At 60.3% G+C, this 16226-nt stretch overlaps 2 protein-coding genes across 2 annotated transcripts in view; one reads left to right on the top strand and one right to left on the bottom strand.

Moving 5' to 3' along the window:
* Positions 1–206: 206 nt before the first annotated feature.
* On the bottom strand, positions 207–8743 carry GTF2H4 (general transcription factor IIH subunit 4). The gene is given in 15 exon segments (XM_065683622.1): positions 207–576; positions 767–845; positions 954–1001; positions 1192–1322; positions 1478–1610; positions 2310–2393; positions 3229–3297; positions 3449–3557; positions 4341–4410; positions 4413–4428; positions 4531–4627; positions 5670–5801; positions 6725–6829; positions 7500–7662; positions 8678–8743. Coding segments are annotated over 14 exon segments (1386 nt in total). The 5' UTR covers positions 7640–7662; positions 8678–8743; the 3' UTR covers positions 207–403.
* The window catches only part of LOC136016548 (valine--tRNA ligase, mitochondrial-like), a 16900-nt gene continuing 9365 nt past the window's right edge, over positions 8692–16226 (top strand). The window contains 16 exon segments of the mRNA XM_065683905.1: positions 8692–9046; positions 10324–10405; positions 10549–10649; positions 11309–11421; positions 11514–11721; positions 11807–11935; positions 13160–13225; positions 13227–13286; positions 13375–13510; positions 13585–13673; positions 13927–14017; positions 14114–14211; positions 14910–15013; positions 15110–15191; positions 15363–15439; positions 15853–16031. Of these exon segments, the coding sequence (XP_065539977.1) occupies positions 8726–9046; positions 10324–10405; positions 10549–10649; positions 11309–11421; positions 11514–11721; positions 11807–11935; positions 13160–13225; positions 13227–13286; positions 13375–13510; positions 13585–13673; positions 13927–14017; positions 14114–14211; positions 14910–15013; positions 15110–15191; positions 15363–15439; positions 15853–16031 (1936 nt within the window). The 5' untranslated portion in view covers positions 8692–8725.

Raw genomic sequence — 16226 nt, 5'->3', positions numbered from 1 at the left:
GCCCTTTAAAAGCGTGGTTTTGATCAAATCCATTGATTTATCCTAAGTCACGCCCTAAGAAATCCACTTTTCCCCAACTCTACCCATTATAAACTCATTTTCCTCCCCAAAAAGCCCTATTTCCACCCCCCCATCACAACCCTCCCTTTATTCCCACCCAAACCTCCGCTTCCAGCTAAACCCAGGTTTATTCTCAAAACTTCCTTTTCCCTCCTCAAAATGATGGGTTTATTATAAAAAAAAAACCCCTAGAAAACACCCTTTTCATTAACAAAAAAAAAATAATACTTTTCCCCATAAAACGCATTTTCCTCTCGGGGGTGACTCCATCCTTGGGGGACCACAAGAACCAAGGGCCCTGTGTGTGTGGGGGGGGCAGGGGTAAGGGGGGGGGGTCCCTATGTTATGAGCTGTGCTTTTGTCTCTTCCAGAAGCGCTTGACATCGGGGTGCCCGCCGGGGGTCACCACCATGAGCCGCCGGCCCGGGTGCTCGAACACCAGCACCCCCAGCGCCCGCGCGTGGTCCCGCAGGACCTCGAAGTCCACCTGCGACAGGAACTGGTTGTACAGGACCCCTGGATGGAGCAAAAGGGGGGGTCAGCATCACCCCCATGGGGTGGCCGCGTCCCTATAAGGGGGACGCTATCGCCCCATAGGGACCCCAAGGGGATGTCACCTTCCAATGGGGGCTTAAAGGGAGGTGTCACCATCACCAACCCTTAGGGATACTGGGTTGGGGGGGGGGGGACATTGGGGGTGCCTCACCCTCGGAGAAGCGCAGCCGGTCCCGCTCCAGCTCCCACAAGCGGATCTGGTCGGTGATGGTGGGGGGCAGCACCGGGGTCTGGAATGGGGTGGTTGTGGGGGGGAAACAGCAGCGTGGACATAGGGACCCCCCAACTATGGATATCCCCCTTTATAGCCCCCCCCCCACAATGGACCAGGCACCCACCTGCTTGGCCATGACGGGGTGCGCTCGGGTACGGAGGAAGTGGATGATCTGGGGGGGGGGGGGTAAAGGGTTAAAGGGGGCACCCCAATACCCCCCTATGGGGAACCCCAACACCCTCTTGCCAGGCACCTCAATACCCCCCATTCCCCCTCTAGGGCACCCCAAGAGACCCCCATCACCCCCCGAAGCACCTCCTCATCCACCTCCTTTGTGTGTGTGTGCCCTCCCCACCGCGTACCTGGTCAGCGGTGATGCCATTGGCGATGGCAGCCTGGACGCTGTCCCTGGTCACTTGGGCCACCACCAGGTTGGGGAAGCGATAGAGGAGCTCCGAGAAGAGGGCGATGAGGGCGACCTGGAGCTCCGAGTCTGCAGGTAGGGGGGGTGCATTGGGAACAACAGGGAACAGAGCGGGGATACGGGGGTCAGGATGCAGGGAGGGAGCACAATGGGATACAGGGGCCCCATGGTGCAATGCCATGGGGGTACCCCCCCCCCGCCCCCCCATTGGGGGTTGGTCCCACCGGTGTAGGCGTAGATGCGGTAGTTGGTCTCCACCAGGATGAAACCACGAGCGCCGGGCTCCGGGGGGGTCCCCGACGGCCCCGAGGCCAAGGCGATGGCCAAGCGTGTGGGGTAGAAGCGGCGGGACTTGCGCTGGGGGTAATGGGGGGCAATGGGGGTAATGGGGGGCAATGGGGGGCATTGGGGGTATTGCAGGTAATAGGTGCAATGGGGGTAATGGTAATGGGGGGCAATGGGGGTAATGGGCAATGGGGGTAATGGGGGCCAATGGGGGTATTGTGGGTAACGGGGGGCAATGGGGTAATGGGGGGCATTGGGGGTATTGCAGGTAATGGGGGGCAATGGGGTAATGGGGCATTGGGGGTATTGCAGGTAATAGCCATAATGGGGGGCAATGGGGGTATTGCGGGTAATAGGTGCAATGGGGGTAATGGTAATGGGGGCAATGGGGGTATTGCAGGTAATAGGGGTAATGGGGGTAATGGGGCCAATGGGGGTATTGCGGGTAATAGGGGCAATGGGGGTAATGGGGGGCAATGGGGGTATTGCGGGTAATGGGCATATTGTGGGTAATAGGGGCAATGGGGGTAATGGGGGGCAATGGGGGTAATGAGGTTAATGAGAGGACACAAAGGGGGCAGAAGAAGAAGGGGGTGGCATTAAGGATGGGGCAATTTATGGCCCCTGAGGGCGACCTGGAGCCTCTTGTGCCCTTCCGTGTGTAGCCCCCTTGGGTCACCCCATGGCACCCATTGTCACCCCTGTGTCACCCCCATATCCCCCTGGGTCACCCCATGTTGTGTCCCCCACCCCGTGCCCCCCCCATGGCACCTTCCTCTGGAAGACGAGGCCGAACTCCCTGAGGTGCTGCAGGAAGCTGAGCAGGGACTCGCTCATGCCCTCCACAGAGTAATCCTGCACAGGCACCCCAGTTACACCAGTGCCCCCCCAGTTACACCAGTGCCCTCCCAGTTAATCCAGTACCCCCCCAGTTACACCAGTGCCCCCCCAGTTAATCCAGTACCCCCCCAGTTACACCAGTGCCCTCCCAGTTAATTCAGTACCCCCCCAGTTACACCAGTGCCCCCCCAGTTAATCCAGTACCCCCCCAGTTACACCAGTGCCCCCCCAGTTAATCCAGTACCCCCCCAGTTACACCAGTGCCCTCCCAGTTAATTCAGTACCCCCCCAGTTACACCAGTGCCCCCCCAGTTACACCAGTGCCCTCCCAGTTAATCCAGTACCCCCCCAGTTACACCAGTGCCCCCCCAGTTAATCCAGTACCCCCCCAGTTACACCAAGTGCCCTCCCAGTTACACCAGTGCCCTCCCAGTTAATTCAGTACCCTCCCAGTTACACCAGTGCCCCCCACAGTTAATCCAGTACCCCCCAGTTACACCAGTGTCCCCCAATTACCCCCCCGTTACCCCCAGTTACACCAGTGTCCCCCAGTTACACCCCCAGTTACACCAGTACCCCCCGCAGTCCCTCCAGTTAACCCCCCAGTTACACCAGTACCCCCCCAGTTACCCCAATACCCCCCCCATTACCCCCCCAGTTACCCCAGTACCCCCCCAGTTACACCAGTGTCCCCCCAGTCGTCCCCCCCCCCCAGTTACCCCCCAACTACCCCCAGTCACCCCCTATACCAAGCCAAGGGGGGGGGATCCCCATAACACCCTATGGAGATGGGGTGGGGGTCACCCCAATATCTATGGGGATGGGGGGGATCACCCCAACACCCCCTCACCTTGCCCAGGGTGGAGAAGCTGAGCTGGAAGAGGAAGGACAGGATCTCCACCAGGTCCATGCCCCGCGCCTGGATTGAACTGGGATCAATGGGAGCACTGGGAAGGGGGGGGGGGACCCCAATTTGAGGGAGGATGGAACGAACCACCTTTATGGGGGGCGGGAACGCCCTTTATGTGTGGGGGGGATCCCCTTTACGTGTGTGGGGGGGTGCATCTCACCTCTGCCCCCCGCAGGTACTGCAGGATGAAGTACCAGAGCTGGGCGGGGGTGTCCAGCAGCAGGAACTGGAACCCGGCCGAGGTGATGCAGGGCGCGTCCCCCCCATCACTATGGGGGGACCCCAACATCAGTGCCCCCCCCAGGACCCCTTTAGAACCCCCCCAAACCCCTTTAGAAGCCCCCCCAAACCCTTTAGGACCTCCACAAAACCCCTTTAGAATCCCCCAAAACCCCTTTAGAACTCCCCCAAAACCCTTTAGGACCCCCCCAAACCCCCTTTAAAATCCCCCCCAACGCCCTTTAGAACGCCCCCCAGCCCCTTTAATAACCTACAAACCCCTTTAGGACCCCCCAAAACCCATTTAGAACTCCCCCAAACCCCTTTAGGAGCTCCCCCAAACCCCTTTAGGCCCCCCCCAAACCCCTTTAGGCCCCCCCCAACCCCTTTAGGACCCCCCCAAACGCCTTTAGGATCCCATCAAAACCCCTTTAGAACCCCCCCAAACCCCTTTAGAAACCCCCAAAACCCTTTAGGACCCCCCCAAAACCCCTTTAGAACCCCCCCCCCTTTAGAACCCTGCAAACCCCTTTAGGCCCCCCAGAACCCCTTTAGAACCCCCCAAACCCCTTTAGGACCCCCCCCAAACGCCTTTAGGGCCCCATCAAAACCCCTTTAGAACCCCCCCAAAACCCCTTTAGAACCCCCCCAACCCCTTTAGGATCCCCCAAACCTCTTTAGGACCTCCGCAAAACCCCTTTAGAACCCCTGAAGCCCCTTTAGAACCCCGCAAACCCCCTTTAAGACCCCCCTAAAACCCCTTTGAACCCCCCCAAACCCCTTTAGGACCCCCCAAAACCCCTTTAGGACCCCCCCCCCCCCCCCCCTTTCACCTCTTCATGAGCCCAGCCTGGATCAGGAGCTGGGCCAGATCCTGGCTCACGGCAGCACTGGGGGACCCACCATGAAGTGCAGGATCACCTGAAACGGGGGGGGGGGGGTTCAGGACCTCGGGGTCACCCCCTGGCTATTGGGTATGGGGGGGGGGGAGGGTGATGGATATGCCCCCCCCCCGCCGCTGACCTCCCAGCGCTCCTCCGCGTACCGGTCCAGCGCCGGCACGTCCCGCGCGTGCCGGTCCGGCCCCAGCTGGCTCGTGTCATCCGACCAGGCCTTGCCCCTGCACCCCCCAAGGCACCACCGAGAGCCCCAAACCCCCCCATTGTAACACAGAAGCCCCCCATTATACCCCATTCCATCCCATTACACCCCCCATTACACCCAATTACACCCCCCCCTTATACCCCATTCCATCCCCATTACACCCCCCCATTACACCACCATTACACTCCCCCATTATACCCCATTCCATCCCCATTACACCCCATTACATCCCATTATACCCCATGACACCCCCCCATTACACCAATTACACCCCCCATTATACCCCATTCCATCCCCATTATACCCCATTACACCCCCCCATTACACCCAATTACACTCCCCCATTATACCCCATTACACCCCCCATTATTCCCCATTCCATCCCCCCATTACACCCAATTACACCCTCCCATTATACCCATTATACCCCATTCCATCCCTATTATACCCATTCCATCCCCATTATACCCCATTACACCTCCCATTACATCCCCCACTATACCCCCATTATACTCCATTACACCCCCCCATTACACCCCATTATACCCCATTCCATCCCCAATTACACCCCCATTATACCCCATTCCATCCCCCCATTATACCCCATTCATCACCCATTACACCCCATTACACCCCCCCATTATACCCCATTACATCCCCATTATACCCTATTCCATCTCCCCATTATACCCCATTCCATCATCCATTACACCCCATTACACCCCCCATTATACCCCATTACACCCCCATTATACCCCATTACATCCCGCTATTATACCCCATTACTCCCCATAGCCATCACCCCAACTTACCCCCCCATTACTTCCCTCTGCCCCCCATTACCCCCCATAGCCCCCAGTCACCCCCCAAGTTACCCTCCCACTACACCCCTGTGCCCCCATTACTCCCCATAACCCCGTCACCCCAATTTACCCCCATTACCCCCACTGCCCCCCTTACCCCCATTACCCCATCGGCCCCATTGCCCCCACTACCTCCATTACCATTACCCCCATTACCCCCATTGCCCCCATTACCCCATTGCCCCCATAACTCACCCCCCCAGCAGGGCCAGGCGCAGGTTGTGCCTGAAGCTGGGGTGCAGCCCCACGCCCGGCAGCCCCCCCGGCAGCGTGTGGGGGTGCCAGAGCCGCAGCTCCAGCAGCATCTCCCGGCTCTGCGCCTGCTCCCTATGCACGGGGTGGGGGGGGAAGCCTTAGGGACCCCCCCCAGGACCCCCAAACACCCCCCCCCAGCCCCTATGGGGGTGATGGAGCCCCCCAAAACCTCCCCCCCCTCCAACTTGGGGTGTAAAGGGGGTATGGGGGTACTGGGGGGCTATGGGGGTAATAGGCGGCAGAGAAGGTAATGGGGGTCACAGGGGGGTAATGGGGGGTAACTTGGGGTGATGGGGGTAATGGGGGGCAGAAGGGGTAAGGGGATGTAACTTGGGGTGATGAGGCTATGGGGGGCAGAGGGGGTAATGGGGGGGTAACTTGGGGTGATGGGGGTCACAGGGGGGTAATGGGGGACACAGAGTGAGTAAACTAGGGTGTAATAGGAGGGACCCCCTCAACCCCAATACGCCCCCATAGCACCCTATGGATCCCCCCCCAGCACCCAAGGGACCCCCTCAACCCCAATACCCCCCCATAGCACCCTATGGATCCCCCCCCCAGCACCCAAGGGACCCCCTCAACCCCAATACCCCCCCGCAGCACCCTATGGATCCCCCCCCCCCCAGCGCCCAAGGGACCCCCTCAACCCCAATACCCCCTCCACCACCCAAGGGACCCCCTCAACCCCAATACCCCCTCATAGCACCCTATGGATCCCCCCACCCCAGCACCCAAAGGACCCCCAATACCCCCTCATAGCACCCTATGGATCCCCCCACCCCAGCACCCAAAGGACCCCAATACCCCCCATAGCACCCTATGGATCCCACCCCCAGCACCCAAGGGACCCCCCAATATGCCCCATAACACCCTATGCCCCCCCCCAACATCCAAGGGACCCCCAATACCCCCCATAACACCCTATGGCCCCCCCCAGCACCCAAGGGACCCCCAATATGCCCCATAGCACCCTATGGCCCCCCCATAGCACCCACTTGCTGTGCTCCTTCTTGACCCACAGCCCCACGGCCGCCTGCGGCAGCGGCTGCTCCAGGAACAGCATCCGCATGATCCCGGTCTGAGCCAGCGGCGGCAGCTCCCTGGATGGGGGGGTACGGGGGGGGGTGAGCCAGGGGCACCCCAAAACCTCCCATGGGATATGGGGGGGGAGGTCTAAAAACCATCCCTGGGGGGGGGGGGGGGGAAGGATTGGGGTGCCCATGGGTGATATTGGGGTGCCCCGGGGGGGGTATTGGGGTGCATGGGGGGGTCAGGGACACATAAGGCGCATTGGGGTGCCCATAGGTGATAATGGGGTGCCCTGGGGGAGGGTATTGGGGTGCCCATGGGTGATATTGAGGTGCCCTGGGGGGGGTATTGGGGTGCATGGGGGGGTCAGGGACCAATAAGGTGTATTGGGGTGCCCATAGGTGATAATGGGGTGCCCTGGGGGGGTATTGGGGTGCATGGGGGGGTATTGGGGTGCCCATGGGTGATATTGAGGTGCCCTTGGGGGGGTATTGGGGTGCATGGGGGGGGTCAGGGACCCATAAGGGGTACTGGGGTGCCCATGGGTGATATTGGGGTGCCCTGGGGGGGTCAGGGACCAATAAGAGGTATTGGGGTGCCCCGGGGGGGGGGTATTGGGATGCATGGGGGGGGGCAGGGACCTATACGGGGTATTGGGGTGCCCATGGGTGACATTGGGGTGCCCATGGGTGACATTGGGGTGCCCATGGGTGCTATTGGGGTGCACGGGGGGGGGGTCACCGGAACACGGCCAGGCAGGTGGCGGGGTGCCCATAGAGCCGGTCCAGGACGGGGGGGCTCAGGCCCCGCAGGAACTCGTGCAGGTTCTTGCACTGGAGCTGCCCCCGTTGCAGCCGGGGGGGGGAGGCCGCGGCCTCCATCGCCCCCCCCCTTCAATCAGCTCCTGTCAGCGGCAGCAGAGCGATGGCGGGGTGAGGCTGCGACCCCCCATCTCTGCCCCCCAAGTCCCCCCCATTGCCCCCATCTCTGACCCCCAAGTCCCCCCCATTGCCCCCCATCTCTGACCCCCAAGTCCCCCCCATTGCCCCCATCTCTGACCCCCAAGTCCCCCCCATTGCCCCCCATCTCTGCCCCCCAAATCCCCCCCATTGCCCCCATCTCTGCCCCCCAAATCCCCCCCATTGCCCCCATCTCTGACCCCCAAGTCCCCCCCATTGCCCCCCATCTCTGCCCCCACAAGTCCCCCCCATTGCCCCCATCTCTGACCCCCAAGTCCCCCCCATTGCCCCCCATCTCTGCCCCCACAAGTCCCCCCCATTGCCCCCCATCTCTGACCCCCAAGTCCCCCCCATTGCCCCCCATCTCTGCCCCCACAAGTCCCCCCCATTGCCCCCATCTCTGCCCCCCAAGTCCCCTCCACTGCCCCCTATTTCTGCCCCCCCAAGTCCCCCCCATTGCCCCCCATTTCTGCCCCTCAAGTCCCCCCTATTGCCCCCCATTTCTGCCCCCTATTGCCCCCCATTTCTGCCCCCCAAGTCCCCCTCATTGACCCCCATTTCTGTCCCTCAAGTCACCCCCACTGCCCCATCTCTGCCCAAGTCCCACACATTGACCCCAATCTCTGCCCCCCAAGCACCCCCATTGCCCCCCATCTCTGCCCCCCAAGTCACCCCCATTGCCCCATTTCTGCCCCTCAAGTCCCCCCCATTGCCCCCATTTCTGCCCAATTCCCACCCAATGCCCCCATCTCTGCCCCCCAAGTCCCCCCCATCTCTGTCCCCCCAAGTGCCCCCCCACTGCCCCCCATCTCTGCCCCACAAGTCACCCCCATTGCCCCCATTTCTGCCCAATTCCCACCCAATGCCCCATCTCTGCCCCCCATCTCTGTCCCCCCAAGTGCCCCCCATCTCTGCCCCCCAAGTTCACCCCCATTGCCCCCCATGTTCCCCCTTTCTCACCGCGCCCCCACCACCACCACCACCGAGGCCACGCCTCCTTTTCCCGCCATGCGGCGCGCCGTTGGCCACGCCCCCTGCACTGTAAACGCGGGTAACGCGTGTCACGTGAGCGGGGCTCCTCGTACCCCGCCGGGTCCTAGTGCCCTCCCTCCATGGCGGCCCCGGCCCTGTCCCGGGTCCTCGCCGCTGCTCCCCGCTCTCTGCGGGCGGCCCTGGGGGGCCGGGGCCCGGTGCTGCGGGGTCCCCCCCGGGGCCCCGGGACCCCCCCGGGGCTCCCCCGAGCGGAGCCGGCTCCGGGACCGGGAGTACAAGGAGAGGAGGCAGCGGGAGAGGAGGCAGAGAGCGGCCCTGGGGGGAGCCGGGGGGCAGGTACGGGGCTGGGACACGGCGGGGGGGGGGGGGGGGGGGGGGGGGGGGGGTACTGGGGCCAACTGGGAAGCACTGGGGGCAACTGGGAGCATTGGGGTGAGCTGGGGGGCACTGGAGTGTGTGGTGCGGGTTGGTTTGTACTGGTGTCAATGAGTCTGTATTGGTCTGTGCTGGTTATACTGTCGTAATGCTGGTTTGTACTGGTTTATACTGGGTTTTACGCGTTCATGTGATTTTTACTGGTTTCTATTGGGCTGCACTGGTTATGCTATCGTACTGGCAGTACTATAGTGGTTTGTAGTGGTTTATACTGGTTTCAATGAGTCTATATTGGTCTGTACTGGTTATACTATCGTAATGCTGTAGTGGTTTGTAGTGGTTTGTACTGGTTTATACTGGGGTTTACGGGTTCATATTGATTTATACTGGTTTCTATTGGGCTGCACTGGTTATGCTGTCGTACTGGCAGTACTATAGTGGTTTGTAGTGGTTTATACTGGTTTCTATGGGCCTATGTTGATCTGTACTGGGTTCAATTGGTCTGTATTGGTAGTGTTGTAATACTGTAGTGGTTTGTACTGGTTTATACTGTTTTTTACGGGCTCATATTGGTTTATACTGGTTTCTATTGGTCTACACTGGTTATGCTATTGTAGTGGTAATACTATAGTGGTTTGTAGTGGTTTATATTGGTTTTTATGGGCCTATGTTAGTCTGTAATGGGTTCTGTTGGTCTATGTTGGTACTATTGTAATACTGTAGTGGTTTGTACTGGTTTATACTGGTTTTTACGGGCTCATATTGATTTATATTGGTTTCTATTGGCCTACACTGGTTATGCTATTGTACTGGTAGTATTATAATGGTTTGTAGTGGTTTATATGGGCCTATGTTGGTCTGTAATGGGTTCTGTTGGTCCATATTGGTACTATTGTAATAATACAGTGATTTGTACTGGATTATATTGGTTTCAATAGCTCTATCTTTGTTTATGGTGGTTTTTATTGGTCTAATACTGGTTATGCTGCTATATTGGTAATACTATAGTGGTTCGTATGGGTTTTTAGTGGTTTCTATTTGTCTATACTGGTTGTGCTATTGTACTGGCAATGTTAGAGTAGTTTGTATTGGTTTATATTGGTTTCCTATGAGCCTATATTGCCCTATATAGTACTAGTATATACTATTGTACTGGTAATACTACAGTGGTTTGTACTGGTCTATACTGGTTTCTATGGGCCTGTACTGGTTTATATTGGTTTATACTGGTCTGGCAGGTGCCAACAGCCCCCCCCAAAGGCTGGACCCCCAAAAGCATCGTGGAGTACGAGCACCCCCTGGAAGCTGATGGCAAGAAGGGTACGGAGGGGGTGACATGAGGGGGGCTATGGGTGACATGGGGGGGTATAGGTGATGTGGGGAGGGTTATGGGGTGACATGGGGGGGCTATGGGTGATGGGGGGGTGCTGAGCACTGCCCTCGATGACACCTTTGGGGTACAGCCACGGGGGTGCCGCTGCCCCCCTCCTACAGCCCCCGCTACGTGGAGGCCGCCTGGTACAGCTGGTGGGAGCAGGAGGGCTTCTTCTCCCCCCCGGCATCGGTGAGTGGGGCACAGGCACTGGGGGGGGGGGGGTAAATGCAACTCTATGGGGTTCAATGCACTCCTGCACTGAGCTGTGCCCGGTCTCAGCCCATTCCTATGGGGGTTCAATGCATTCCTGCACTGAGCTGTGCCCAGTCTCAGCCCATTCCTATGGGGTTCAATGCATTCCTGCACTGAGCTGGGCCCAGTCTCAGCCCATTCCTATGGGGGGTTCAATGCATTCCTGCACTGAGCTGGGCCCGGTCTCAGCCCATTCCTACGGGGGTTCAATGCATTCCTGCACTGAGCTGTGCCCGGTCTCAGCCCATTCCTATGGGGGGGTTCAATGCATTCCTGCACTGAGCTGGGCCCAGTCTCAGCCCATTCCTATGGGGGGGTTCAATGCATTCCTGCACTGAGCTGTGCCCGGTGTCAGCCCATTCCTATGGGGGGTTCAATGCATTCCTGCACTGAGCTGTGCCTGGTCTCAGCCCATTCCTATGGGGTTCAATGCATTCCTGCACTGAGCTGTGCCCGGTCTCAGCCCATTCCTATGGAGTTCAGTGCATTCCTGCACTGAGCTGTGCCCGGTCTCAGCCCATTCCTATGGGGGTTCAATGCATTCCTGCACTGAGCTGGGCCCAGTCTCAGCCCATGTTCTTCCCCCCCCCCAACAGACACCAGCCGGGGGCCGTGTCCTGAGCCTGGTGCTGCCCCCCCCCAATGTCACCGGGTCCTTGCACCTCGGCCACGCGCTGACGGTGGCTCTGCAGGATGCCCTCGTGCGCTGGTCAGTGGGGATGGGGGCCTGGGGGCACCCATAAGGGGTGTGTTGGGGGGGGGCTTGGGGGCACCCATGGGTGCTGTTTGGTGCTGTTTCAGGCGGAGGATGCAGGGCTGGACCGTGCTCTGGGTGCCGGGTACTGACCATGCTGGCATTGCCACCCAGGTGAGCCACCCTCCCACATTGTCCCCAGTGTCCCAAACAGCCTCCCCATTGTCCCCATTGATGTCCCCAGGCAGTGGAACGCTGGTTATGCAGCACCGGCGCTTACGCCCAGGATTTGACCCGTTCCCAGTTCCTGGAGAGGTTTGGCCTGTAACAGTCTGGAGGTTGGGGAAAGGGTGGGGGACAATGGTGACGTGGGGGGGTGACAATGGGGTGTATGAGGTGACATTGTCACCCCAAAGCCATGTGTTCCCCCCACCCCACTTGGTCCAGGTATGGGGATGAGATCCTGCAGCAGCTTCGGGCGCTGGGGGCTTCATTGGACTGGAGCCGCTGTGCCTTCACCATGGACCCGGTACATTGGGAACCCCCACAGCATCCCCACTGTGTCCCCACTGTGTCCCCATTGTGTCCCCATCGACGTGTCCCCAATGTGTCCCCATCGTGTCTCCTTCACGTCCCCAGCGTGTCCCCAATGTGTCCCCATCATGCCCCCATTGTCACCCCACTGCGTCCCCATCGTGTCCTCAGTGTGTCCCCATCCTGTCCCCATTGACGTGTCCCCAATGCATTCCCAGTATGTCCCCAATGTGTCCCCATCGTGTCTCCTTCACATCCCCAGCCCGTCCCTTTGTGCCCCCTTTGTGCCCCCTTTGTGCCCCTTGCCCCCTTTGTGCCCCCTTTGTGCCCCCTTTGTGCCCCCTTTGTGCCCCCTTTGTGCCCCCTTTGTGCCCCTTTGTGCCCCCTTTGTGCCCCCTTTGTGCCCCCATCGTCACGCCATCGTGTCCCCATCGTGTCCCCAATGTCTCCTCAATGTGTCCCCATTGTGCCCCTTTTATGTCCCCATTGTGTCCCCAATGTGTCCCAATCGCGCCCCCTTAGTGCCCCCATCGTGTCCCCATTGTCACCCCATCGCGTCCCAATGCCTCCTCAATGTGTCCCCATTGTGCCCCCTTTGTGTCCCCATCGTGCCCCCTTTGTGTCCCCATCAACGTGTCCCCAATGCATCCCCAGTGTGTCCCCAATGTGTCCCCATCGTGTCTCCTTCACGTCCCCAGCCCGTCTCCTTTGTGCCCCCTTCGTGTCCCCATTGTCACCCCATCGCATCCCCAATGCCTCCTCAGTGTGCCCCCATCGTGCCCCTTTTGTGTCCCCATTGTGTCCCAATCACACCCTCATCGTGCCCCCATCATGTCCCCATTGTCACCCCATCGCGTCCCCATCATGCCCCCATCATCACCCATCGCGTCCCCAATGCCTCCTCAATGTGTCCCCATCGTGCCCCTTTTGTGTCCCCATTGTGTCCCAATTGCACCCCCTTAGTGCCCCCATCGTGTCCCCATTGTCACCCCATTGCGTCCCCATCGTGTCCCCATTGTCACCCCATCGCATCCCCAATGCCTCCTCAATGTGTCCCCATCGCGTCCCCATCGTGCCCCCATCGTCACCCCATCACGTCCCCAATGCCTCCTCAATGTGTCCCCATCGTGCCCCCTTTGTGTCCCCATCGTGCCCTCTTTGTGTCCCCACTGTATCCCCACTGTGTCCCCAATGACGTGTCCCCATCACGTCCCCCCAGGGCTTCTCACGGGCGGTGATCGAAGCCTTCGTGCGCCTGCACGAGGCCGGGCTGATTCACCGCGACCCGCCGCCTCGTCACCTGGTCCTGTGCCCTGCGCTCCGCCCTGGCTGATGTGGAGGCGAGTGCGGCCCCAAAGGCTCCCTAAAGGGGCCCCAAAGGCTCCTTGGGGGGGCCCCCGTGGTGTCCCAGCCCCCCCATCTCCATGCAGGTAGAACCCCCGCTCCCTGACGGGCCCCACGGCGCTCCGTGTCCCCGGCTGTCCCCATCCCATCACCTTCGGCCTCCTTGTCACCTTCGCTTACCCCGTGGAGGGGGGGGGACGGTGAGTGATCGATGGGCCCCCCCCCCGTGCCCCCGTCACCCTTGGGCTGCCCCATCATGCTCTGACACGTGTGTGCGTCCCATGTCCTTGGCGTGTTCAGGCCTGGAGCTACCGGTGGCCACGACGCGGCCGGAGACGATGCTGGGGGACGTGGCCGTGGCCGTGCACCCCGAGGACCCGCGGTACACGGTGAGGGGCGGGGCTTGGGGGGGAAGGGGGCGTGGTTTATGGGGGCGTGGTTTATGGGGGGCGTGGCTTCAGCAGCAAGTGCCTCGCAGTTATTGGTTGTTGAGCTGCTTTGGCGCGTCGCCTGTATGAATGGATGCGTCCATATAAGGGCAAGTAGGCGGGGCTTGTGGAGGGGTGGGGGCCGGGTGCTCTTAAAGGGACAGTGCGTGGCCGGCGGCGCTTGTGCCCGCCGTGATTCCGCCCCTTTCCCCAGCACCTCCATGGCCGCCGGGTCCGGCACCCGTTCACGGGGCAGCTCCTGCCCATCGTCACCGACCCCTCCGTGGAGCCCAGCCGAGGCACCGGTACTGGGACCAGTATGGGGCTAGGACTGGGAGCTGGGCTGGGGTGGGACGGGGGGTGTCAATGGGCTCAGAGGTATCAATGGGGTCCCCCCACAGGTGCGGTGAAGGTGACCCCGGGGCACAGTCCCCGTGACCTGGTGCTGGCCCGGGCCCAGGGGCTGCCCTGCTCTCTGTCATTGGGGACGATGGCACCATGAGCCCCCCCGGGCGGGGGGTGGCTCCAGGTACTGCTCGTCCCTGTGTCCCCATGTGTGTCCCTGTGTATTGCCTGTGTCCATCCCCGTGTCTGTCCCTATGTCCATCCCCATGTGTGTCCCTATGTCCGTCCCCATGTGTGTCCCTATGTCCATCCCCATGTCCCCATGTGTGTCCCTGTGTCCATCCCATGTGTGTCCCTATGTCCATCCCGTGTCCCTGTGTGTGTCCCTGTGTCCATCCCCATGTGTGTCCCTATGTCCATCCCCATGTCCCCATGTGTGTCCCTGTGTCCATCCCCATGTGTGTCCCTATGTCCATCCTCGTGTCCCCATGTGTGTCCCTGTGTCCATCCCCATGTGTGTCCCTATGTCCATCCCCATGTCCCCATGTGTGTCCCTATGTCCATCCCCATGTGTGTCCCTATGTCCATCCCCATGTCCCCCATGTCTGTCCCTATGTCCATCCCCATGTCTGTCCCTATGTCCATCCCATGTCCCCATGTCTGTCCCTATGTCCATCCCATGTCCCCATGGGTGTCCCTATGTCCATCCCCATGTCCCCATGTCTGTCCCTATGTTCATCCCCATGTCCCCATGTCTGTCCCTATGTCCATCCCCATGTGTGTCCCTATGTCCATCTCCATGTCCCCATGTGTGTCCCTATGTCCATCCCACGTCCCCATGTGTGTCCCCAGGGCGTCCATCGCTTCGAGGCACGGGACAAGGTTGTGGCCGCTCTGGCTGAGCTGGGGCTGCACCGCGGCACCCAGGACCACGCTATGACCCTGCCCATGTGCAGGTACCTCCATCCCCATCCCCATCCCATCCCCAATCCCATCCCATCCCCATCCCATCCCCATCCCATCCCATCGGGGTGACCCTGGTGTCCCCGCAGCCGCTCTGGGGACGTCGTTGAGTACCTGCTGAAGAGCCAATGGTTCCTGCGGTGCCGGGAGATGGCAGCACGGGCCCGGGAGGTGACAGGGACATGGGGATATGGGGATGTGGGGTAGGGGATGTGGGGCATGGGATATGGGGTATGGGATGTGGGGTATGTGGTATGGGATATGGGATTGGGGATATGGGGGAGACACCCCCGAACCCTGCCTGTGTGACCCCTTCTCCCCTCTTTCATCCCCCTTCCCCAGGCAGTGACATCCGGACGCCTCCAACTCATCCCCAAATTCCATGAGAAGAATTGGAAAACCTGGATGGATAATGTGGGGTAAGGAAAAGCGTCCCCATACCCCATACCCCATCACTATACCGCATATCCCATATCCCCCATATCCGCCCTACCCCGTATCCCATACCCCATATCCCATACCCCACGCCCCATCACTATACCGCATATCCCATATCCCCCCTACCCCATATCCCATATCCCGTACCCCATACCGTGTACCCCACACCCCATACCCCATATCCCATACCATGTACCCCATATCTCGTACCCCATATCTCATACCCCATATCCCGTATCCTATGTCCCACACCCCCTACCCCATACCCCCTACCCCATATCCCATACCATGTACCCCATACCCCATACCCCATACCCCATACCCCATATCCCATACCCCCTACCCCACACCCCACACCCGTACCCCACTGCCCCCTCTCCTTGTCCCCCCGCAGGGACTGGTGCCTCTCCCGGCAGCTCTGGTGGGGTCACCGGGTCCCCGCCTACCGAGTGCGGGGGCCCCCTCCGGCGCCCCCTGCTGGCCTCTGGGTCGTGGCACGCAGCGAGGCCGAAGCCCGAGCGGCCGCTGCCCGGCTCCTGCGCTGCCCCCCCGAGGGGCTGCACCTGCAGCAAGGTCAGAGCCCCCAAAACCCCCCTTTTTCACCCCAAAATTGGACCCCAAACCCCCCTTTTTCACCCCAAAACCCCTCCTTTTTCACCCCAAAACCCCTCCTTTTTCACACCAAAATTGGACCCCAAAACCCCCCTTTTCACCCCAAAACCCCTTCTTTTTCACCCCAAAATTGGACGCCAAAACCCCCTTTTCCAA

This window comes from Lathamus discolor, chromosome 6 (genome assembly GCF_037157495.1).
Source record: "Lathamus discolor isolate bLatDis1 chromosome 6, bLatDis1.hap1, whole genome shotgun sequence".
Lineage (NCBI taxonomy): Eukaryota > Metazoa > Chordata > Aves > Psittaciformes > Psittacidae > Lathamus > Lathamus discolor.
Note: the sequence above shows the minus strand (reverse complement) of the source record. Positions and strands in the feature narration are given on the sequence as shown.